This window comes from Acomys minous (assembly GCF_964271855.1).
Source record: "Acomys minous genome assembly, chromosome: 20".
Taxonomy (NCBI): domain Eukaryota; kingdom Metazoa; phylum Chordata; class Mammalia; order Rodentia; family Muridae; genus Acomys; species Acomys minous.
Window position 1 is genome coordinate 12989789 of NC_140502.1, and position 26909 is coordinate 13016697.

Consider the following 26909-nt stretch of genomic DNA (forward strand, 5'->3'; position numbering starts at 1 on the left):
GGACTTTCTAGTTCCAGCTAAAGAGCTGATGAACACAGATGGCGTCTTCAAAAGAAGCTGCCAAATTTCTTTAAGAAATTTGACCTGTAAGAAGTTACCAATTCCTTGATGCTCCTAAAATAGGCACATTATCAATGAGAAGAACCAAGGTTTTGTTTTTGTTAGAACCATGTAAATGTAACTTTTATTCTTCTGATTTCATTGTTGCCTCAGGAGCTTACCTCCTCTGTCTGTTAATCTAGATCTATTTCTAGAAGCTTCTACCCTCTGTACAAACTAATGTAACCCTAGAACGTTTTTGCCCTCTGAGACTTACTCCTGAATATGCTCACCCTTTCTAGCTCTTACTTAACTCTGGGTTTCTGATTGACCTTAGCTGTTCTTGTTTAAACTCTATTTCAAAATGACTGATACAAACTGGCATCCTTCAGCTTCTGATTGAATTGCTCTGCTTGACCTAAATCTAAGTTGAGTTATCTTTTTAAATCTTTTGGCTCCTCATTCTCTGGCTTGTTTTGTGTTCACGTCTGTCTAGGTTGTTCTATTTTCAAATTGTCTCTGAAAAATTCTCCCAGGAAAACTGCCTCTTCTTCAAGTTGACTGATGCAGACTCACTTTTCTCAGCTGCTGACTGAATTGCTCTTCTTGGCCTCCAACTAACTCTAGCAATGTATTCTAATATTCTGGCTCCTTCACACTCTCTGCCTTTTTCTGTTTTTACCTCTGTCCAACCTGTCTCTGTGTCTGTCTGTCTGTCTCTGTGTCTGTCTCTGTCTTTTTCTGTCTCTCTGTTTCTGAAATCTGTCTCTGTCTCTGAAATCTGTCTCTGTACACCTGTCATGGTAAGACTCTCTCCCCACCCTCTGCCTCTGTCTGGCTGGATCACTTCAGTGGCTTATGTTTCCCCATCTGTTCTCCTGAGATTTGGATGTATTATAGTCAGTCAAATCTTTCTGTGATTCATCTCTTTGCCTCTCAGTTATTTATCACTTTCAAACATGAGTGCTTCCTTCTACAAACTAAGTGTCCTTCATTGTTTCATATGAAAAGTCTGTACTAAGGGTATGTATTTATCCAAGTCAGATCACACAGACCTACACGATCTTTGGATGTGATCAGAGTAACCATGTTTCTGGGTTAGAAATTAGTCTACAGGAACACATAAAATTAAGAGGTAATAGTAGTGAGAGGGTATACAAATTGTAAAGGAGATAACAGGGGTCTGCAGTTGAGTAAAACAGATATGCTTATATAAAATAAACAAAGATAATTTTTTTTACAATGAATGTTATAAATCTTTTTTTTAAAATGAACTAATTTGATTTTTGTTTAAGAAGTCAGTGGAATCTGGATCCAATGAGATATGAAGACTTCACTTTCTTATGAATCTTACTCCAGTGTTACTAACACTGTTCATGGTTATGTATTCAGTCTTTGGGCATCATGAAAACCCAAATTAATGCCTTTTCAAACTCATTGTCTCTTTGGAGATACTCACAAGAAACTGTGAAAAGTCTCTGTTAATTGGCAACTGGAGAACGCTCCATAAATAATTTTGTTCTCCCAAAGCCAGCACTGTCATTTCCACTGCAGGTGAAATGAAAATTGCATTTCTGGGACGGAGGGGAGGTCGCGTTGTCACAGACCTCTCCCTCAGGTCTTGAGCTGAATCTCTTACAGCACTGCTTATTAATGATTCTGGGACACGCCAAATGAACCCACTGTCCTGAAGAAGGAATCTGGTTAGTACGTGGCTTTTCAGTCTGAGCAACAGAGTCAACGAAGAAGAGAGGCCTGAGTAAGTAATTGGTAGTGAGATGTTGGTGTAGTCAAATATCTGTGGAATAGTTAGAGAAAGCACAGGAACAATTACATAACTAAAAGGTGAGGGATAAAGACTGAAGTGTTCTTAAATTTGTGCCAGTTACTGTTTCTTCTTACTGTGATATAATTCACCGACTGGCTGAATGTGGATACAGACTATTGTAGTGAATCAATATGATAAACCACTTTACCTTTCATCATACATAGAATATCTTTGAAGTATGACTATTATTATTATTATTATTAAACTTATCAGGGCTTCATTCACATAGTAGACATTTAAATGCAAAAATATATATTTAATATATTTTGCTAATTTATTCATATTACATCTGAATTGTTATCCCATCCCTTGTATCCTCCCATTTCTCCCTCCCTCCCATTTTCCCCTTACTCTCTTCCCCTATGAGTGTGACTGAGGGGGACCTCCTCCCCCTGTATATGCTCATAAGGTATCAAGTCTCTTCTTGGTAGCCTGCTGTCCTTCCTCTGAGTGCCACCAGGCCTCCCCATCCAGGGGATGTGGTCAAATATGGGGCAATATAACAAGCACACAATCCAGGTTCGGTGCAGAATGTTATCTGCTTCTGGATTTAAAAAGTATTTTTACTTAGTAGTAAACTTATTATCTGGTTATAGAGGGCAGTAGTCACTGATTCTGTATTTCATGGTAATTGGTACAATGAGTGGTTTGAAGTCTCTTCCTCTTGAGTTTGCAAAGGTATTATGAAAGAGAAGTTATAAGTATTGAGCAATGGCACCTAGGACCAAATGTGTCCTGGCTTCTCTCCCCTTGGTTAGTCATACTCTACGGTTAAGCAGAACCGGACGCCATGCTTTCTCTCAATGTTTGTTGCTGTTGCTACTGTAACAAAGGGCCTTGTGCTTCCCAAGTAAGAGTTTTAACATTCAGCTACATTTTTATTCACAGCAGTGCTATATTTAATTGGACAGTGTTTAAGGTTTCACATTATTATAACTATGCTTTATTATCACACACACACATCGCTTCTATTTAAATGCATCATAAATTTCATTATAGTAGATTTGTTAATATAAGACTTATGAACTAAGCCAGGTATGTTTGTGCAAATATTTAAATCTAGCATTTGAGAAGCAGAGATAAGCAGATCTCTGTGATTTTGAGACCAACATGATATACATAGTGACTTCCAACATAGCCAGAGCTCCATAGTGACTACGTGTTTGAAAACAGAAACATTTAGCAAATATATGCAGAATTTAAATGAAATTTTTATAGTAAATTAATTTTGTTTTTATGCATTTACATGTCAATCACATGTTAATATTCCATACTGCATTTTATCCAGAGTAATAGTGCTAGTAATAAATCTGCAGTTACCACTATAATCTTATTCTCTGCAGTAATAAAAAATGTATATTTCTGGTGGCATCAAAAACCTGAGGTCCATTTTATACTTTCAGCATCAAACTGTAAGAGGGGACATTTTTAATATCCCATCCAACTACACTTAGACTACCGTACATTATTAAAATCTTGACAGCCTTATTTGCACTTGACATTTGCCTATTATAGGAACATTTATGGTGAAATGAAAGTTTACATTTAGAGTGCTCTATTTATTTATCTATGCTTATTTTGTGTGCCTGAATGCTTTGCCTACATGCATGTGTGTACGCTATGAGCATGCAATGCTTGTAGAGGCAAGAGAAGAGGTTGTGAAAAAAAAGCCATAGAACTGTAGTGACAGGCATATGTGAGCCACAGTGTGGGTGCTGGGACAAAACCCAGATCTTCTGAAACAGAAGCAAATGCTCCTGACAAGTGAGCCATCTCTCCATCCCTAAAAAAAAAAAAAAGCATACAAGCACATACCAAGAATTCGAAGAACTGTCAAATGAGAAATATACCTACATATAAGATTAGAGTGTGTTTGGAAATGTTTATCATGGTTTTGTAGTCACGGACAGAGGTGACTGTGTTCAGGATATAATAGCTATGTTCAACTTCTTCCAGTAACTACTCCACCATAAAACTTTTCAGGGAGGCTTAAAAGAGTTGCTTATCCTTTGTGTTTCTAGTGTCAGGTCATGGATCTGACAGTATCCAGGACATACACTAAAAAAAATTCTAGAAAGGTATCAAACTATCAAATTATAAGGATACCAGTGACTCATAAATTGACACTGATATTTGCAATGTATATATTTAGTATATTAAAAGCTTATTTGCCATTATGCACTCACTCTTAAAAAAATAAAACTAAATGAATGTTTACCACTGAGAATAATAGATTTTAGTGGATGTGACAAATATCACCTGTAATTTCGTGAATAGAATACCATGGCTGGAAAGACACACATACAGTACCAGAATTGGGCATAGTGACCTCACAGATCTAAACACAGAAGTGTTCTCATACTGTGTTAGTTATTGGTCACTGTTTCCTTTCTTTAACATTACTTCTGACCTCTACTCTGAGGACAGATAGATATCCAAATATCTTATACTCAAGCAAGTGGTAGAGAAACTTCTTTTTTATTGTTATTAAAGGGGTCTCAAAGACCACTTCTTTTCATAGGATAAAGCATCTTGTAAATAATCATAATTTTCTCCATCATCACAAGTGTCTTAGGGTAGATCCATTGGAATCAATTTGCTTGAAATGTGCCAGGCCTCCCTTCAAGCAAAGAACTTGTAGGTAGAACCTGAAGTTGTTTCCAGAGATGTTTGGTTTTCACTTGTTACCTGTTGGACAGTGTGTATCCTAATCTGTGTCATAGCTTTTCTGGATATGATCATCAGATGAAGCAGGAAAAAAAATAAAGAAAGAATATGTTTGTGAAACTTCAGAAAATCTTCCTGTGAGGGGGAAATGGCACAGCCACATCCACTGGAAATGGTGAGAGTCATGACTGTTTCACACAGTCCCAGCAAAGCTGGGCTGATGGCTGCAATTGCTGTCATTCTGTCTCTAACTTGTGGAGTTTGGACTCTGCATGTTGCATTCTTGCACCCATTCGGCCTTATGTTTCATTTTATGCTTTTTCTTGAAAAAAAAAAAAAGAATTACATCTGAGCCTGATAAGAAAAATTTCAAATTAAGGTTATCTGACCACTATTCTGAAGTCTTCTTTGTGCCCTGGAGATATTTAAACACAGATAAGCTCATAGCTAGATGGTGCTATTATTCCAAGAACCTTTCTGAGTTTCTGTCCCTGAGCAAAATCAAACATTATAATGGGTACAGGGGGAAACAGAGACAACTGACAAACTCTGAGTGGTGAAGAGAGCAGGCTTTATATTTAAGGTATCCCCTTAAAATGCCCTTAGAGCTCTCTGAAAATTCACTTTAAAGGCAAAGGGTCATACAGCAATATTCCTGAAAAAATAGAATTCAGTTACTGAGATAGATTGACTAAGGTAAATATTCCTGTGTTTATAGCAAAGATGATGAAATACATAGTTAAAAACATTATGTATTTAGTATGTGCTATTTATAAAATGACCAGTCCAGATATTTTCTGTTGGTTTGGAGTGCTTGCATAGTGTAAACACTTGCAGTCCAAAGCAGCCTGTCTTATAATAAATGCATTCACTTTGGAGGAGTCGTTCTTTATCTTTAAAATGGATTTATAGGACCGATAAAAATAAAGTATTTTCAGTTTGTATTTTCTAATTGCCACCAAACTTTTAACCCCAGACATGGTCATGAAAAACCAAACACATCACCTGTACCCTTTGGGTACTCCATATTCTGCCATTGTTTTGTGAAATCTCTATGAGCAAAGAAGCAACCTTATGTTAGTCAGAGTTGCAAAAGCGCTCTGAGTGGTGATAGTCAGTCAGAGCTGCAGAAATGTCTGGTTGTTACTCAGACAGAGCCGCAGGAATTCCCTGGCCATCGTGTCTGACTCTCTTTCCTCACTGAATCCTTATCAACTCTACTGGCCACACTGTCAGCAATGAGCAAGGCAGGCTGAGAAGGCCCCCAACAATTACCGTTATCTCACATTACTTAATAATAGGATTCCGGAACCTTCTTCTGCAAGAATAGGATTTGGTGACCCAAGTCCAGTTTAATTGCTCTTATGGGCTGTCTATCACACTGCATCATTTTTTTAAAAAATCATCTCCACTCTAGACTAATGCATGTGGTTTTTTTTGAGACAGTGTTTCTCTGTGTAGCCTTGACTGTCCTGGAGTCCCTTTGTAGACCAGGCTGGCCTCCAACTCACAGCGATCCACCTGACTCTGCCTCCTGAGTGCAGGGATTAAAGGCGTGCGCCACCACGCCCGGCTAACGCATGTTGTTTTAACTCATTGCTAAGTCAGTATCAGTGGTCAAACATATTAGATGATGAATGATGAGATCATAGTCTGACGTGCGATTCCATGAGTTTTATATGTAGACATTAGTTGCCATTTCTCCAACAACTTTAATCAAGCAGACTTTCTTGGTTTGTTTGTGACTTACACTTTTTTTTTTACTTCAGGAGACAAAATTCATAACCATACAAGTGAAATATTGCTTGGAACCCAGTAGACATACTAAAAAAGGTAAGATTTTCAAGAGTCTACATCTATGTAGAATGTTACCATATGTATATTGATTAACTGATCATGGGCTATGAGGGAGCACATATGTTTGATATGCCAGTTGTTGCTTCCAAGACTATACTAGTTTATAAGATCTATTTCTCTTCAGTGACAAAAATGATTATTTAGCACAGTCTTAGCACTGGTGTTCTCAGAAGGGAGGTTTGTATTTGATTTTCCAAACCAGATGTGGTAAGTTTTCTACAGAGCTTGTAGCTACAGTCAGAGATTTGAAAGTATAATGTTATTGGTTTATTTAAAAACATGTGTGAAAGATTGGTATTTTCAACGCTTTTTAAATCCATTTTTCATTTTTTTGTTTTTAATTAGCTTTAAAGTCACTTGTTTCTTTAAAGCCTCTTTTAAAAAATATTAATTTTTTTACTTACTTGATTTATTTTTTAATATATTTTATTAATTTATTCATATTACATCTCAATTGTTAAAGCTTCTTTCTTAAATTAGTATTTTGGTTGATCCAATCCTTCTTCTCTTCTCTCTGCTTTTATCCGCCTTACCTTTTGTCTGCACATTATTTTTCCCTCTGCCCTCATATCATGATGTTTTCTTAAATCATAATTATAATTTCATGACCTCAATGTGCACTCATTGTAGGCTCAATATTTTTAACCAAATATATTTTATTACAACTTATTAACCGAGCGTACGTCACTTGTAACCCGACTAACCAGACCAATAGGAAAAAAAGGATTAAGGAACACAATAACAAATCCATAAGGATATCAGTTCCGAGGAACGATTTTTCTGATGTAAGCAGCAGGATTTTTGTTGTTGTTGGAACCTGGAGTAATCAGAACCTGGAACCTTAGCAGGAGCCCGGAGCCCCGAAGCCTTCCCTGGAGCAGTTCTCTCTAGGAGCATCTTAACTGGAGCTATGAACAGCCAAAAACTGTATCAAGACTCTAAAAGCCCCGCCTCCAGTTCTGGGCTCCTTTATAGATCTCTTCCCAGAGTCTGTTTACAGGATCTTTTCAGCTGACAACTATCAAGCTCCAGCATGAGGCGGTTGGCCTTTCAGTGGATTAACCTTACCTGTTCCCTCACAAGACCTTTCTGATCCCATATTTGGGATCCTAAAAAACAGGTTTATTTCTCCTTCAATTCACTGCATATGAACAAACATTTCTAACAATTATAAGCAAAGAAACTGCACTAGGACTGTGTGTAGGCTATTGACTTTCCTAGGGCTGGGTTACCTCACTTAAGCGAATACATTCTATTTTCTTCAACATCCATACCCTCTGCCTCGCCGACGCATGAAGTAGAAATGACAGCCAGTGTCTGGTAATTTCTAAGGCTTCTGCTTATTTACCCAAGACTCATAGCCGATTTTGTTCCAGTTCTTTACTGTGTAGTTGATTATGCCTGCGTGGTTGACAAGGGTGTAAGGGTGTAACAGTAGTGCTGTTCTTAAGTTGCTTAGTTTATCCTGATGCTGATTCACGGATGCTCCTGCCTGCATCTTCAAGGGAGTCCCGCCCTACTTCTCCTGCAGGGATAGGGTGTGGTGTCCTGAGAGTGTCCTCCGACTTAACCACACTGATGGACTAAGACACTGCCCCCCCTTTTCAACTATTTCCATTCTAGACAAACGAGCATCACATGATTATCCCAGACACGGTTTCAGAAGAGACACTGACTATTTCCTCAGTAACTATCATTCGTCAGATATTGACTGTTTCCTTGCCGTTTTGGCTGGCGTATTTTGTCTATTTTATTATGTTGTACATTTGGTGAGATTTTTTTTTTTATCATACCTGATATTATCCACTTCTTTCTAACAGCCCTAACATGACTGTGCGCGCGCGCGCGCACACACACACACACACACACACACACACACACACACACACGGTGTGGTTTTCATAAGAGCTAGTCTTAAATTAATATGATATAAGTTGTCACAGGGACTATAATTCTTACGCATTTCCTCCTTTGAATAAAACTTCCGCGTCTAGTCTCTTTTTGGTAACCTGCTGTCCTTCCTCTGAGTGCCACCAGGTCTCCCCCTCCAGGGGACATGGTGAAAGGTGAGGCACCAGAGTATGGGATAAAGTCATATCCCACTCTCCACTCTACTGTGGAGAATGTTCTGACCATTGGCTAGATCTGGGTAGGGGTTTAAAGTTTTATGGCCTGTATTGTCCTTGATACAGGGGGAGGTAATCCCCCTCAGGAACAGTCATAGGGGAGGGGAATAAGGGGAAAATGGGAGGGAGGGAAGAATGGGAGGATACAAGGGATAGGATAACCATTGAAATGTAACAAGAATAAATTAATAAAAAAAGGAAAAACATTTCTGTTTCTAAAGCTACCAAAGTCCAAGTCGGTTTTGTGTTTGGTGGACTTGCTGACTAAAGTGAGGTTTTAATGGAAAAAAAATACAAGAAAAACTATATCCTAGTTGACAGTTTGCAGGGAAAACTTAAGAAAGCAAATGGATATACAATACCCCAAAGCATGCTGGTAGCTAGGGCATTTTTACTCCCAGTTTCTACAACAGGGTTGGATATTTTCCCGAAGGAATTTTCAGTGAGGAGTACAAAAGGGAAGGCTAATAATTTCAGGTTAAATGAAAGATGGCTCTAGCTAAGACAAGATGGTGGAAACCAATGATATACACTGACTGACTTTATTTTATTTTTAACTAAAATTTATTCTTGGTAACCTGCTGTCCTTCCTCTGAGTGACCACGTCCCCTGGATGGGGAGACCTGGTGGCACTCAGAGGAAGGATAGCAGGCTACCAAGAAGAGACTTGATACCCTATGAGCATATACAGGGGGAGGAAGTCCCCCCTCAGTCACAGTCATAGGGGAGGGAAATAAGGGAAAAATGGGAGGGAGGGAGGAATGGGAGGATACAAGGGATGGGATAACCATTGAGATGTAACAAGAATAAATTAATAAAAAAAGAAAAAAGAAAAAAATTATTCAATTTACATCCCAATCATAGCATCCTCTAGTTTCTCCTCCAGATTCCACCCTCCTTTTCTCTTTCTCCCCAATTTCCTTCTCCTAGTAATCAGAGAGGGGGGACCCTTCTCCCCTATCAACTGACCCTGCCCTATCAAGAATCTTCAGAAATGCCTGAATCCTCTTCCTCTGAAGCATGGTAAAGCATCCCACTGGGGGGGGGGTTGATCAAAGTGCAGGCAACAGAGTCCATGGCTGGGACAGCCCATGCTACACTTAATATGGCGACAGAGCTGCCTATAAGCTGCATCTGAGTGGAGGGCTTAGGTCCTCTCTATACATGGTTCTTGTTTGGTGCATCAGTCTCTGCCTGCCACAAGGCCCAGATTTGTTGGCTTTTTTTGAAAAAATCCCCTCTGGGTCCTTCTATCCCCCCACTCTTCCATACTTGCACCTGTGCTCTGCCCAAAGTTTGGCTGTGATAATTAGCCTCTGCTTCAATCCTCTGCTGGGTGGAGTTTTTCAGGACACATGTATGATAGACGTCCATGCTGTTTCCTCTCCTCAACCACTTCGGGAGTCTGTTCTATTTCCCCTTCTGAATGAGAATCCCTCCCAGGGTCCTTCTTGTTACTTAGTTTCTTAGGTCTGCGGATTGTAAATAATTATACTGTATTATATGGCCAATATCCTCTTAGACGTAAGTACATACCATGCCTGTTCCTCAGGGGCTGGGTTACTTCACTCAGCGTGATCTTTTCCAGCTCCATCCATTTGCCTGAAAATTTCATGATGACATTGTTTTTGAGAGCTGTATAGTATTCCATTGTGTAGATGTAGCATAGGTTCTTTATCTATTCTTCAGTTGAGGGACATCTGGGCTGTTTATAGTTTCTGGCTAATATGAACAACTATACTGTTAAAATAGTTGAGCAAATGTCCTTAATCTTTCATTATTTATGTTTAAATTTTAGATGAGATATACAGTAGGAAGTGGTATATTATAATTTTTTTTGGTTAATGTTAAAGTGGTCTTGTTTTACACAACGATTAGCAAATATCAACAAATTCTGGATGTATTGCATTATGTTTTTTGGGTGCTGTAACTTTTCATTGTTTTTCACAGGCCAATATCAAATCATCCTGAATGATTCCCTTTCTGAGAAAAATTTTTGGCAGTTCTTCCACCATCATGTATATTGTGAGGTGTTGAGCAATCTCACAGTAACAAACATGGAAAATAATCAGTTCTGTACAGATTTTAGATGAAGTGTTTCATGTGGTCTATGATGGCCTTGTTCTCATGTGTATAAAGGACCCCCTGTTTCATCCACTCAATAACTCCATGGGTTAATGCTTTCTCCCTAAACCCAAGCTGCAAGTTATTTGTCATTATTCATTTGACCAGAGAGATAGTGTGGACATACTCTAAAGGAAATTATGCTGAAAGACAGAATAGACTTCTGGAATCTGGCAATCAAAATTGTTTTCTTATCACAAACAACCACTGGAATTTTGGGAAATTTCTCTCTTTTGTTCTGCTATCTCGGTCTTTACTACAGAGAATGCAAACTGAAGCCCACAGATTTGATTCTCATGCATCTAATGGCAGCCAATGCCTTGATCATTCTCTCTGCAGGAGTTCCCCACACAATGGCAGTTTGGGGATGGAAGCATTTTTTAAATGAGTTTGGATGCAAGCTCCTAGTGTACATTCAAGGAATTGCACGGAGTGTGTCCATTGGAACCACATGTCTCTTGAGTGTCTTTCAGGCCGTCACCGTCAACCCCAGGAAATCTTGCTGGAAGAATCATAAAGTCAAAGCTGAGGAGTACATTGGAGGTTACATATTCATTGTCTGGATCTTGTACATGTCGATACATTTCACTTTCTTAGTGAACACCTTTACCAAAGTAGATACAAAAAATGTGACAAGAAAGCGAGATTTTAAATACTGCTCCACTGTGTGGCGTGATGAAATTAATGACTCCCTCTATGCAGCATTGGTGGTGTGTCCTGAAGTCTTCCTTTCTGGGCTCATTGCGTGGTCCAGTGGCTCCATGATTGTCCTTCTGCTCAGACACAAGCAGAGAGTTCAACCCATCCACAGCAGTCATGATTTCAGAAGGATTTCCCCTGAGTCCAGAGCCACAAGGAACATCCTGGCTCTAGTGTCTTTCTTTCTGGCTTTTTATACTCTATCCTCCATCTTAAGAGGCTGCGTTGCTCTTTTTCATAACCAGAGTTGGTGGCTGGTGAACATCACTCCCTTCATTTCTCTTTGTTTTCCCTCTTTTGGACCTTTTGTTCTTATGAACCATTACTCTGTTATGCCCAGATTCAGTTTTGTCAGGAGAAACAATAAACTCTCTTAATCTTATTTTAAATATTTAAGTGTTATGTTCTGCTTGGGATACAGTTGTTAAATTCACACCCTTCCTCAAAAGGTCAATAAAGGGACTTAAATGGGTAGCACATTGTCTTTGTAAGTTTAGCCAAATGTTTATATAAGGTTTGTGAGCTGGTTGAGTTAGCAGCCTACGTAAGCAGACAATCGTGTATGAAGCCCATTGCGATCTTCAGTTTGCAGCCGTGAGAGTCTTCTCTTTGCCCATGTGATAGGCAAATGGGTCAGCAAACAGGCTGTCAATAGTACTGATCTTCCTGTGGCATTCACCCTGGCAGAGAACCTTGGCTGACTAGGGATTCCATAGATATCGGCTCCAGAATTCTAATTTCATCAAAAAGTGAAACCATGTGTGCTCATTCAACTGTTCCTCAGGGGCCTCTGGTCCCGTCATACTGTTGGATGCGGAACCAATCCTACCATAAAAAATAGGAACATATTTCACCTCATACAGAAATCAGTTAAAAAAGAATGATTTTTTTTTGGTTTTCAAAAAAACCTTCAAAAATGGAACTACGATTAGATTGAAGTACTCCAATCCTGGGCCTATATACCCAGAGAACTCCATATCGTACTGTAGAAGCATTTCAACATCAATTGTCATTACTGCTCTCTTTACTACAGCAACGAAATGGAGCCCTCCTACATATACAGAAACATAAATCAAACATTCCATTGTTTTCATATTAAAAAACTGACTATAATTTTACTAGAGTGAAAGATGAAATCACAACATTTTCAGGAAAATTGGTAATGGATAATTTTAAGCCATGTCACACAAATACAGAAAGAAAAAAAATTACGTGTCCACCTTCGTGTGATTATCCTGTCCAATGTCAATATGTACATGTGTGAATGGGTGTAACTTTACTATGCTATTTGGGATTGAGAACTAAAAAGGTGATATTAGTTGCTAGGCAGATAAAATAATTTATTATTTATAACATAGGGTCTAAAGATAATGCTTATATCTCCCTTCCAACCCACTTACCTCATTTCTTCCTAAAGATCAGGGATAATTGTGGCAAAAAGAGGCAGAAAGTGTATATAGACAAATACAAGGAAATAGGTTTTGTACGAACAAAACAGGATGCTTGTACATATGAATTCACTTTTTGTGTCGGTATACACAAAACCTTCACAAGATCAAGCTAGGAAAATCACAGAAGGTTGGATGCTCTTAGAATGTCCCACTCCTAGCCGACCTATTGGCCTGATGTTGTAGCAGATTTATATAGGAGGTCAACAGTTAGGATGCTTCCATAGATGCCTTGGTACTAGGCACATGCTAGCATCATTAGGTAAAATCAATGTGTTTACTTTGTTTTGATTGCCTTTCTTTTAAGAAGCATGCATTATTTGGAGGAAATATTGGTGATGGAATAAGAAAGAATGTGTCACGGAGATAATAGCTTGTTGACCTGACTAAAACTCATGCGCGTTATGAAATTCTCAGAGACATTTAAGTAGTAACTGTTCTAAATCCTTTTTTAAAAAACACTAAAAGATCTCTGGTTTGGAGAATTCAGAGAAACTTGGATCCAACGAGGTGTGGGGGCTTTTGAAAACTTTTCATGACTCTGTGCTAAAAGTTTCTAACACGTTCAACAGGCGACCCACTCAGCCATCAGACATCATGTAAAAATCATCATCTATTCAAAATATACTGCTCCTTAGGAGACTTTTATGAGAAACTTAAGTTCTACATTTAATTAGCAACCGGAAAGAGATTGATAAGTGATTATGTCTCCCAAAGGCAGCAATGTGATTGTCACTGCAGGTGAGATGAAAATTGAAATTCTGGAGGGAGGTGAGGTCACAGAGTCACAGACATTTGTATCAGATTTTAGCTGCCTCCCTCTTCCACAGTCCTGGATGCTATGAAGTCAGGGTCTGTACGCTGAGCTCACCATGATGCATAGCCCAGAAGCCAAGTGAGCACTTTCTATTTTAGAGCATGCTGCAGACTCAGCAAAGAAAAGAGGCCGGAGTAAGTACTCATGTCTGCTAAAGCGGATCTGGGGTAGAATGGATTCATGAAAGAGACAGAGAAGACACAAGAAAAATTTCATACCTAAGAGGTTAGGGAGAAGGGTGGAAGTGTCCATGACCTTATGCCAGTCCATGGTTCTCTTACAATAAATCCCTGACTGAGGGTGACTGTGGATAAGATCAGATTATTGCATCCCATCCTGAAGATGCTGAAGGATGGTCATAAGTCAATGTGAAAATTCACCTTACCTCACCTGATGTATAGACTGACTTTGCAGGTATCATTATAGATGAACTTACTGTGGTTTCATATATTAACATTAGAATATATATATATAGACCATACAACAATGGAAAAGTGCAGTATGTCAATCTGTTTCTAGTGTGAATGTATTCTTAAATGGCATTATATTTATTTATAAGTTATAGAGTCAGTGAGTGGCATTACATTTATTTATAAGTTATAGCGTCAGTAAGTGTATCTATATTGAATGGCCCAAGTACAATAACTGGTTTGAAACATTCCTATTTCGTTTCTTTTTTTAAAAAAATATTTTATTAATTTATTCATATTACATCTAAATTGTTAGCCCATCCCTTGTACCCTCTCAGTCCTTCCTCCCTCCCATTTTCCCCTTACTCCCCTCCCCTATGACTGTGACTGAGGGGAACCTCCTCCCCCTGTATATGCTCATAGGGTATCAAGTCTCTTCTTGGTAGCCTGCTATCCTACCTCTGAGTGTGACTTTCATGCTAACTCTGGTGCCCCTCTTTCATTTCATAATGTAACACAGAAGACAATTACAGTGTAAGTATGAGGCTAGGGGCAAATGATTTTCAGTTATTTCTCTTGGATTATTCATACTCTAATGTTAATGAAAACCAGATGTCCGCTTTCCCTCAGTCATTATCACTGTTGCTTGTACTCAGGGGCTTGTACTCAGAGGTACTTGAATCTGCCCCTCACTGATGTTCATCTCCACATGTAGTTTTGATGATATTTGGATTTTTGCATTGTTCACACGAATCTTTTCTTTGAGTGCATTACTGCTTTTATTATAATAAGCACATCAATAGAATTTAAAGGCTATATAGAATACAAATGAAATATTTCAGTCACTCAAATTTTTTTTTCATGCTAGTTCAGAACATGTTAGTATTTGATGTTGCAGCTTTTACTGAGTAACGGTGTTAGTAGTTCATTTGTAGTTAACACTACATCCTTTACTCATCAATAACAACACTGCATATTTCTGTTAAGTCATAAATATCAGGTCCATCTTGAGCTTGTGAAATAGAACTGGGAAGGGAGACAGATTTCTGACAGATCAGTCCATACTTAAAACACTGTATTTTATTAAAATATAAAAAGTTTTATTTGCACTTGTCATGTGCCTGACATGAGCTTTTATGTAAAAGTGAGAACTTATTGTAAAACAATTTATGTATTATCTATTTTGATTTTCCGTGTGTGAATGGTTTCCATGTGTTTATATATTTGTTCAACGAGAATGCCGTGCCTACAGAGGAAAGAAGAGGTTGTGTGCATACCCTGGAATTGGAGTTACAGGCACTTTCGTGCCACTGTATGGGTGCTAGAAACAGTGCTCAGGACATCTGCAGCAGCAGCAAGCATTCTTTATCACTAAACCATCTCTCTCTTGACCCAGTTGAAACTTTCCACAGTATAAAATAAATAGACACAAAGATAAAAAATATTAAGTGGGGGAACATAAACATCATGGAGGTGTGGAGCGTGTTTTGGAAGCATCATTCATGGCTTTGTGAGCACAGACTAAGGTGACTGTCTTTGCACAACATTAGCCATGTACAGGGCCTTCCATTATCCAGCCAGTATCCAAAAACTTTTGGATTTAGAGTCACTTACCCTTTGTGTTTCAGGTCTTGGCACTGAGAACGAAGCTGCTGCCCACCTCAGAGAATTATGAAGATCATAGGAGGTAGCAAACTGAGTGGACAGCTGTGTCTCATAAATTGTTACCATAGTAGGATGGTTAATTAGTTAATTAATAAAAAGTGCATCAGCCATTTGTTATAAGGTTTTGTATGCAAGGAGAGTGAGTATAGAAAAATCAGCAGAAAACAAACATGAAATATAACCTGCAATCCATAGAAAAGCAAACATGTAGGATTGAGTATGGGGATTGGGTCTTTTTCATGGGCAAGTAGAAGATAAAATGAAAATTTAGGGCTGCTTGGTATTGGAGCTCCACACATGGAGGAATCTTCATAACAAGAAAGGAGGGAATCTCTCATAGCATGGCCTATGAGATCACTGAAAATTGGTCAAATGTTATCAGTGTGAGAGTGTTGGAAGCAGGAAATTGAGAAATGCAACATAACATCACTCCTTGAGAGGAAATGTGAATATATTAGTCAATATAAGAAAAATAAGTCCCTGACTGCCTGCTCCAATTTTTAGGGGACCCACTTGAGGACACATCAGCCCACCAGCTTCATATGTGTAGGAGACTTAGTACCTGGCCTTGCATATTATATTGTTGGTGTTTCAGTCTTTACGGGCCCTCACGGGCCCAAGTTAGTTGGCTATGTAGGTCTTCTTGTGGTGTCCTTGAATCCCTTTAATTCCTCCAGTCCTTTCCCTAATTTTCCACAAGACTCCCATGCGTTCTGTATAATGATTAACTGTGAGTCTCAGCATCTGTTTCTGTTGTCTGTTGGAGAAATCCTCTCAGTTCACATTTACGCTAGGTTCCTGTCTGCAAGGATAGCAGATTATTATTAGTAGTGTCAGGGATTGGGCTTCTTACATGGGGTGTGTCACAAGTTGGGCCAGTCATTGGTTGTTCATTTCCTCAATCTCTGTTCCATCATTTATCCCTCCATATCATGCAGGCAGGACAAATTTGGGGTCAAAGAGTTCTGTTGGGGGGTTGTCCCATGCTCTGGAAGTTTTGCTTGGCTACAGAATGCAGTTATTTTAGTCTCTGTATCCTCTGCTATTATGAGTCTCAGCTAGAATTGCTTCCCTATCTTGCCAGTAACCTCTGCCATTACACATCTCCAGTTTGTCCTGCAGAAGCCCCAATACCAATTTCTCTCCTCTCTCCCACCACTTTCATCCCACTATACCTGCTTCCCCGACAAATGGCCCCCATTACCTTCAGCAAACCCTCTTTTAACAGAACAGCGTTGTTAGAGAGTGTGTGATGTTTGTGTAACAGAATCTGATTTTGAAAGTGTGCCTGATGGTTGTCCACTAGACTGGGAGCTGCCTCATGTGGGCACATGGACTTTGCCAGTTGTAAACAATCCTGTATGGTACAGGTGAGTATAAATAGTGCAAAGAACAAACATCTGTCATTTTTTCATTGCTTGGCCATTCCAGCTCCATTCCAAGTGTCACCCAGAGAGAAACACTTCCGAGAATGCTTCATGGCTCCTGCTGCTGTAATTGAGGTCACTTTTGCTGAATTTCTGGTTTGCTTGTTAACAGGTCTTCTGGAATCCTGATGAGTGTAAAAAGCTGAGCGGCGGAGGTTAGAGGTGAATGGTGGAACTGTACAGAGGGATGAAATCACACCACGTAACAGATCCACTTAAGAGGTTTAATAGGGAGGTACAGGAACCATCTCTAGAGACACATGTGGAGGGAAAGAGGGAGGGAGGGAGGGAGAGAGAGAAAGAGAGAGGGAGGGAGGGAGAGAGAGAGAGAGAGAGAGAGAGAGAGAGAGAGAGAGAAGGGTAGAGAGGAGTTAGAGAGGCAGAGAAAGAAATACAGAGAGGTAAAAAGATTATATATATATATATATATATATATATATATATATATATATATATATATAGAGAGAGAGAGAGAGAGAGAGAGAGAGATAAAGAAGTAGAGAGATCTAGAGAGGGGTAGAGAGAGAGAGAGAGTGCCCCATGGAAGGTCTCTTCTTTTATATGGCCTTGGGCAGGGCCACACCCTCATGGCAGGTAATCAGTGACATTACAGGTAGGCAGACTATAGCAGAACCCTAACATTCCTACCTTTTCCTATATTTAAAAATGAGAAACATTGGATTGTTCTTATATAAGGTAAGTTAAAGTATATAAATGTAGGTAATGGAGAAAAGAGATAGAAAAAAAAGCAATAGCAACAAAATGTCCAAATTACATCGTGAAGAGGAAGGAAAAGTTCTGTCTTGAAAGTTTAAGGTAGAGGGTAGGCTATGACAGCCATGTCCTGTAGCAGACAGGGACCGAGGAGTGTTGGGGGAACCTGGAGTACACCATTTCAGCTTTTTGTAAGTGGATAAGGGGCGAAGTATTTGTCTTAACTACTTCCTGCTGACAGTAGGGCAGTGATAGGAGATTCAAAAGGCTGAAATGTTGGCCAGGTTCTGGAAGAAAGGCTGCTGTATTTGTTGTCCAGGGTCTGAGAACATCTTCAGCTGGGAAGGGCAATGCAGGTCCAGCTAGGAGGAACAACGCAGGCCCAGCTGGCATGATTTCTGAGGTTGGACAGGAGCACTTGTGGGTAGCTGCTTTGATGATGTCCCAGATGTAAGAGGTCTGGCAGGATAGTGGAACATATAGGTGGGCATAAGACAAAGTTAGTAGGTCAGGGTGTGTCGGGAGGAATGGACCACTGGGCGTTTCCCATGGGGAGGCAAGGTCAGGGCGTCCCTAAAAATGGTTAGTGACCCAAAGAACTGGTGCAGACTAATTAGTAGCTCGTTAGCACTAACTAGCGACCAGAAGCCTAGCTCAATAGATGAGCTAGACACGGCCTAACTCAACAGATGATTTAGCAACAGGGATGTAGCTATGAGTGCACTCGAATTTTTCAGCAGCTGTCACAGAGCAGCGCAGAAAACTACATCAGGAAACTCACCCGATGGGGATAAGCCTAGTTGAGGGTCAGCAAAGAGGTTGGGTACCTCTGCTCCCAATGAACCAGAGAGGTGTCGACAGTCTCTCGGACAAAGGGAAGCGTTTTTGTGACTAGGAAGGGGGGATTTAGCTGGTGTTGGGCGTACAAAGGTGGCAAACAGGTAGATAGGGAAAGGGGAGTCCCGAAACCAGGGAAAAGAAGGAATCCCACCCTTAGAGATAGGTGAGAGACTTAGGTTTTGGATTACAGTACTTATCTGGACTTAATTTGACCTGAGAGGTGGATTCCCCTGTAGCTTATAGAATCCTTCTAAGTTCATAAAGGGAGATAAATTTAGCATCATCACTGTTCGAAATCTGCAGTGAAGTACACATTGTTAGACATGAGCACATTGTAGGAAAAGGGTAGTAGACAAATATAGCACAGTACAGGCTTGGGAAAAGAACTTTGTGTTAAGAGCACAAATACCCTGAGATGAGGTCAGGGAAGGCAGAAGCCCTTTTGTCCTCTGTGAAAGAGTACCCAAAGGAAATTAAAAATCTTGGAACCATGGTAGGATCATATAGTGGGATGATTGACCATAATTAGATTAATAAATCAGATCTCTATTGATCAGTCTCCATACTTTGAACAGTTAATATAATAGCACAGTAATGGGAAGAAATAAAGCATTTGTTTAGACATGCTGACCTGAAGAGTGGACTCTTCCCAGGTCACTGAGTCTAAAAAATGGTCTCCTTCCCAGTTAAGCTCTTTTCTCTCCTAGCTAGGTTGGGTGAGTTGGAAGGGATGTAGAGGCATTAAAGAACCCCAGATGAAGTAGGTTTAAAAAATGATCAAAGCCTACACTTGCTGAGTTTTCTATCACCATCCACTTCCCGTGTCTGTGATGTCTATTTTATTTCCCCTTCTTAGTGGGATTCAAGCATCCTCCCTTGAACCCTCCTTGTTACCTAGTTTCCTTGGGTCTGTGGGTTGTAGCATGGTTATCCTGTATTATATGGCTAATATTCACTTATGAATGAGTACCTAACATGTGTGTCCTTCTGAATCTGGGTTACCTCACTCTGGATGATGGTTTATAGTACCCTCTATGTGGCTTCAAATTTCATGATGTCTTTGTTTTTAATACCTGAGTAGTATTTCATTATGAAAGTGTATCAGAAAATCTACACCTTCACTGACAGTTGTCAAGGGAGAGCAAAGAATGCATGCATTTTTTACAAAACTATGTACTTTCTGAAACATTTCAACCCACACCATCTAGAACTGGCTTAGGTACTTTCCCATGGGACATTTCATCCATAATATAGAAAAGAGAGGTTCCTTTTTATATTAAATTAAAGATGGCCTTAGCTGAGAAAATATAGTGGAATGTCTGCCTTGCCACAAAACTTTACATATATTCTGCATAGTGATATTCATTTGTCATAACTTGACTTTGGATTTTTAAATGACTTATGCATTAACAATTGCTTTATAAGATGAAACGTACCATGTTCCAGTAAGTATATAGGTAACACAAACTGAACTTAATTATTTTCTTTCTGTTTAATTTTCTTCTTCTGTTCATTTGAGGAAAGCTATAAGAAAGGTATGCTGGGACTATGGGGAGGTGAATGTGATCGACATGAATCGTATGGAACTCCATAATAATCAATAAAGATATCATGGTGATGAAAACAATTGCTTTATTTAAGCTTTATGGCTATCATTGAAATCTATTTCTTTTACAACAGAAATGGCGAATTTCAGTATATCTTGATAGGTTTTCATTATGTTTGTTTATATTGTATGTCATTTATTTGTTTCTCGCAGACAGATATCACACCATTGCCAGTGCTGCATTTATGAGGAAACCCGATGGCTCTCTTTCCACCAATATGTGCATTGTGAGGTATTGAGCAAATCCCATAGTACAAACACGAAAAGTAACTACTACTGCCAACATTTTGGGAACCATACCTTTTTATGTGGATTAGGATGGACTTTTACTCCTGAGTTTCAAGGATATTCTATTGTCTTTAATTCCACGGATAATGGCATCCTTTTTCATACCAACTACAACCAACTACCATTATTCTCTTGACTAGAGAAATAGGACGATATGGTGTAAAAGAAATTGTGCTGAATCATAGAATGGACTTCTGGAATCTGGTAATCAGAATTATTTTCTTATCACAAACTACAACTGGAATTCTGGGAAATTTCTCTCTTGTGTTCTACTATGTAGTGCTTTACTACAAAGAATGTATGTTGAAGCCCACAGATGTGATTCTCATGCATCTAATGGCCACCAATGCCTTGATCATTCTTTATTTAGGATGCCTGAAACAATGGCAGTGTGGGGACTGAAGCAATCCTTGAATGATGTGGGATGCGAATTCCTAGTGTACACTCAAGGATTTGCTCGAAGTGTGTCCATTTGCACTGCCTGCCTCTTGAATATTTTCCAGGCCATGACCATCAGTCCGAGGAAATACTTTTGGAAGGATCATAAAGTCAAAGCTGTAAAGTCCATTGGCTGCTTCATTTCCCTCATCTGGGTCTTGTACATCTTGATATATTTCATTTTCTTTGTCTACCGATTTCTCAAAATAAGTAACAAAAATTTGACAAGAATACGAGGTTTTGGATACTGCTCTGTTGTTGGTAATGATGAAATAATCCGCTTGCTCTATACAGCATTGGTGGTGTGCCCTGAAGTCTTCTTCTCTGTGCTCATGGTCTTCTCTAGTGGATCCATGATTGTAATTCTGTTCAGACACAAGCAGAGGGTTCAACACATCAGGAGCTCTCATGATTCCAGAGAAGTGCCTTTGAATTAAGAGCCACCCAGAAGATCCTGGCTCTGGTGTGTACCTTTCTGGCTTTTTATACTCTTTCATCCATCTTACGAGGCTGCATTGCTCTTTAGTACAATCACAATTGGTGGCTGATGAACATCAGTCGTTTCATCTCTCTGTGTTTTCCATCTTTTGCACCTTTTGTTCTTATGAATCATTGCAGTAACGTGTCCAGGCTGAGTTCGAAATGGAAAAGAAATAAAAGTCACTTAATCTTATTTTAATTACGTAAACGATGCTTTGTGTTATCTCCAGTAGTTTCATGATCTCACTTTGTAAAACCTGATGCCTCCATTATAGGATCTACAGCATTTTCTTGATCCATTATTAGTTGGTGGACATCTAGGTTCTTTCCAATTTATGGCTATTATGAATATAGAAGCAATGAACATATTTGAGCCATTGTCCATGTGGTCAGATGAAACTTCATTTGGATATAGGCCCAAGAGTGGTATAGCTGATTGTTGAGGTAGATTGAGTCCCACATTTCTGAGGAATTGCCACATTGATTTTAGTAGGCATTGTACTAGTTTGCATGTATGATTTCATATATATGTATGATTAGCTAGTTAATTAGTTGGCTTACTCTCTGGCCTGTAGCTGTCCTGAAACCTTCATAAACTAAAAGGCTAATTTGGTCATTTGGAGACAAGCAACCCACCATGAATACTTCAGGATTTTCATTCCAGTCTGTGATTTCTGAAGTATGAAATTTCACACGATGAATAGTTACTGATTCCCAATTCTGTCCAGTTTGACAATACATTGTAATATGGAAACAGGTCATATGGTGTACACAAATTAATAAATTACAACTGTAATTTGCTTTTAAAAGGACAGAATCTTCAACAAAATAGTGCTGGGTAAACTGGATACATACCTGTAGAACTAGGCAAAAAACTGCCATACTTAACACTCTGCAGAAAAGTTTCCCCTTATGGATTAAAGACCTCAGTGTAATACTCATGCACTTAAGCTTATAGTAGAGAAATTGAGGGATAGCCTTTCATGCACTGCCATAGGAGCACGCTTTCTGTAAGGAATGATTAACGAAAGCACCAAGATCAACAAGTAACAAATGGAATCTCACAAAACACAAATGCTTCCACGTGACAAAAGACATTGATATATGGAAAAAGTGTAAATAGCCTTTGATGGAATGGAAAGATCACAGTGAAGGGTCTACAGCTTAAGTCCATTTAAAAAGCCACACAGTGTTGTGAAGAATGGGAGAATTCTGCACAGAATAGCATCTCTCTGATATTAGATCTTTTTTAAAATTTTTATTACTTTATTCTTGTTACATCTCAATGGTTATACCATCCTTTGTATCCTCCCATTCCTCCCTCTCTCCCATTTTCCCCTTATTCCCCTCCCCTATGACTGTTCCTGAGGGGGACTTCCTCCCCCTGTATATGCTCATAGGGTATCAAGTCTCTTCTTGGTAACCTGCTGTCCTTCCTCTGAGTGCCACCAGGTCTCCCCCTCCAGGGGACGTGGTCAAATATGGGACACCAGAGTTCATGTTAGTCAGACCCTACTCTCCAGTCAACTGTGGAGAATGTTCTGTCCATTGGCTAGATCTGGGTAGGGGTTTAAGCATATCAAGTACACAAAATAATCTGTCTCATCATGGACGAACATTTACAAGAACAGGTTCAGACATTATTTAACAAATTCCAATTTCAAAATCCATACCACTGGAAGAGAGTAGGCAGGTTGAAAGCTATTACTGGGCAAGGGTTGGATCTGGACTCACAGAAAAAAAAGTATTCTAATAATCTACTCTCTGAAGCCTGATGGGGGCTTTGTGAAATAGACTTATATCAAGGGGTCAGAGAAGTATTCCACATCTTGATTGCGTCACTGTAAAACCAAGGTCTATATCTGGTCCCTTCCTACCCCTGTGACACTAAAAAAAAACACACTACACTCATCATATTTCAGTTGCCTCTAACGTGTCCCTTTTCTACTATGCAAACTATTTAAGGGACTCTGTTTTCCTCTGTTCAAACTACTTAGTAGTGACCTTCCTATCCCTCAGTTCATTCTCCATCATCTGCAAGTTCCATCCTCTTGTTCTCGGTCTGCTCCACCTCAAATATCTTAATCTAACTCATATGTCCTCTGTAATCCCCTACAAACGCTTTGCTGCTCATGCTTTAGGGCTCTCAACTTCTCCATGATCTCAGTACATATGTTCCATCCATAAATTCTTTGTCGTTTCCTTTTGGGGATTTTTTTTCATCAATTCCTGTGCACTGTAGTGCTGTCATCCCCATCACCCCCTTTCTATTGTGCTCATTGTCTTTGTCCTTCCCCCAACCCGATCTCTTTATTGATATGGCCCAAATTAAAAAAAAATCTTTCTAGAAGTCGTGTGTTGCTGGATATACCCTAATTATATTACTACTAAAAAAATCCGAGGACATTTTTTTTTTGGTATGGTAAACATAACTGGAGATGGTCAGTCAATTTGATGAGGTGTTTTCTGTTTTATCTAGTTGAGTTTTCATGTTTTATTGTTATGTCTTAGAAGCCTGTCCCCTTATACTGACAGGAATGGAGTGGATCTGAAGAGAAGGGGAGAAACTAGAAGGAGTAGAGGATGACAAAGCTCTAACCAGGATATATTTAAGAGAATGGAATCTATTTTCAATGAATTAATTAAAAAATAGAAAAAAGGCTTTCTGGCATATAATGAGATAATCAAATTATTTCTGTGAAGTGCATTACGTTTGCTGATAACGATATGTGGTATAGTCTCCGTGTCTTTGGAAAGATTGGGATGGTGTTTTACCTTAAACTAAAATCACTTTATTGTAATGAACTCACAAAAAAACAGCATTAAAAAGCTATAATGAATGAACCACTGAGAGTACCACTTGCCCAGGCCAACATTCTGTACATCTCAGTGAAGGACAACACAGTCATAACAGCCATGCTGAGGTGATGGAGGTTTGCCTAAGGTTTCACACTGTCACCAGGACATACATTTTCATTCTCCATATGCACCAGGAATCAAAACAAATTAAAACACTAAAATCAGAAATAAATTATCTTTATATCCTTTAGTATAAATTACGAATCCTTTTATCTGCCCACCACTTGATATTACCTTTTTAATTCTTCTTCTGAAATGTTATACTGAATTTCTAGTTATACCCATTTGCATATATACCTGTAGATATTATAGGGTAGGATATACATACGAATGAGAATGTTTCAGGGTATTTGACCCCACTGTGAACTCCGAGATAAGAAGCTCTTCCTTGTTTTGTGGGGTATAGTCCCAAAACACATCTTAAATTCAAGAGCTTTCTGTACAGGATTTAATAAAATTAATCCTAAGTCAAGAAGCAGAGCAAGGAACCAGTGAATAAGGATTAAGTACCAAGGAGAGACTTGGAAGGGCATTTAAGACAACATAACCTGTACTCCCGACACACTCAGATACCCAAGTTTACTCCTTCTTAAGTCCCTGAGGGAGTTGAAGACCAGGAAGCTTAGTTGTTTAGGGGTTAAGATGTTTTTAGGTCTAGATAGGTGTGATAAGTGGAAAATGACAAAACGTGATGGAGATTGATTTACATTCAGAAGTTTAGATGACCCAAGATAGGAAAGATGTCTTCTTTAAGGCTGTCAAATACAAATAACCCAAACATTAAGAATGTAACATTTATATAATTCCAGAGTGTGTCACTGTTCTTCTTGCCAGAGGTAATGTATTGTATATATGTGTAATAGTATAAATGTATATGTACGAGAATAAAAGAATTTAAAAAAACCCTAAAAACAAAAGACAATATGGAGAAGGAGAAATAGCTCTTTGGTTTTAAGCTTTCAGTTTTCTACTCTTGGGATGTTGACCTAGCTGGCCTTTTCAATCTGGGACGTGAGCTGAGTAGTAAATTCAGCTGGGTGCTTTGTCTGCCTTTCTGAGTTACTAGGATTTTACCCCAGCATCCTAGCTCCTGAGTCTTTATCAGTAATGTTGAGTGATTGGGATTCTCTTTCTTTAAAACAACCAGAGAACGTGTAATTTTTTTTCTTCCTGATTTTGTGTGACCTGGCTTAATATTATCCATTATAAGTCCATCAATTTTTCTACACATGTTATGATTCCATCTTTCACTGTAGTCAAGTTATAATACATTTCATATATGAAAATTATTTAATGTTGAATTTATCTGTTTATGCACATGTAGGAAGACACCATTTCATTGCTACAATAAATAAAACAGCAATGATAATTGATATTCAAATATTTCTATGGTGTGAGATGGAGCTCACTGGTTATAGGCCCAGGATTTGAATACTTCAGCCTAAGCATAGTTCCAATTTTTAGCTTTTCAGCAGACCCCAAAACTGACCCCCATAATAGCTGTGCTAATTTCTCCAAATATTTTTCTTCTGAGGTGAGCATTATTATGATGGCAAACAGATAAAGACTGAACAGTGACAGATAAAGTTTACAATCAAATAAGCATGATGACAAAAAAAATCCTCACTATAGTATTAGCAAACAGGCTTTAAAATCATGTCAAAAACCATTGTTCTCTTGGATTGATATCTGTGTGAGGTGACATAAATCACTCATTTTTATGGGACTGGTTCCGTCTCTAGAAGTTGTGACGGAAGGTTCCACAGCCTTCTGAAGAACAAGTTTATGGCCGGACATGGTTTCAGTTTTCCTTGCAGGTAAAATGTTGGACCCAAAATCTGGATGTGACAGCCATAGCTCCCAAGTTTCTTTGCCTGGATGAAGTTTAGTGGATGCCACAAGAAATCTAGTAATATTGACAAAGTTCTTGCTGACTCCTTTTTGCATATCAGGTGGGCAAAGAGAAGACTCTCAGAGCTGCAGGTTGACAGAAATGAGACTCAAATAATAATATGGAAGTTTTTGTTGGCTACTAATTCAACAAGCTGAAAAACTTCTATGGCCATCTTCCTAACCTTTCACAGACCAAGTGCCACCCACCTATTTAAGTCACTGTATTGACCTTTTGAGGAAAGAGTGTGAATTATTCACTGCATACCAAGCAAAACATATCACTTAAATAATTAAAATATGATTAAGAGGAGTTATTCCTTATCCAGAAGAAACTGAGTTTGGGCATGACAGAGTAATGATTCATAAGAACAAAAGGACCAAAAGAGGGAAAACAAAGAGAAATGAAGGGAGTGATGGTCACCAGCCACCAGTTGTGTTTAGGCAGCAGAGCAATGCAGCCTCTTAAGAAGGAGGATAGAGTATAAAAACACAGAAAGACAGACGCCAGGGACAGGATGTTCTGGGTGGCTCTGGACTCAGGGGAAGTTCTGCTGGAATTAGGAGTGCTGCGGATGAGTTGAGCCACCTGTTTGTGTCTCAACAGCAGGATAATCATGGAGCCACTGGACCACGCAATGAGCCCAGAGAGGAAGACTTCAGGACACGCCACCAGTGCTACATAGA

General features: G+C 39.0%; 1 protein-coding gene and 1 pseudogene across 2 annotated transcripts; both read left to right on the forward strand.

The window, feature by feature from the left end:
* Positions 1-10781: 10781 nt before the first annotated feature.
* Positions 10782-11717, forward strand: LOC311591053 (vomeronasal type-1 receptor 4-like; the record flags this gene model as incomplete). The annotated part of the gene is made up of 1 exon (XM_084770424.1): positions 10782-11717. One exon carries the CDS (start codon positions 10782-10784, stop codon positions 11715-11717), a length of 936 nt encoding a protein of 311 aa, XP_084626550.1.
* A 9024-nt stretch (positions 11718-20741) lies between these two features.
* LOC311591054 (vomeronasal type-1 receptor 4-like) lies at positions 20742-21672 on the forward strand (annotated as a pseudogene). The gene has a single exon. The product of its transcript is annotated as a vomeronasal type-1 receptor 4-like (transcript).
* Positions 21673-26909: the final 5237 nt, after the last annotated feature.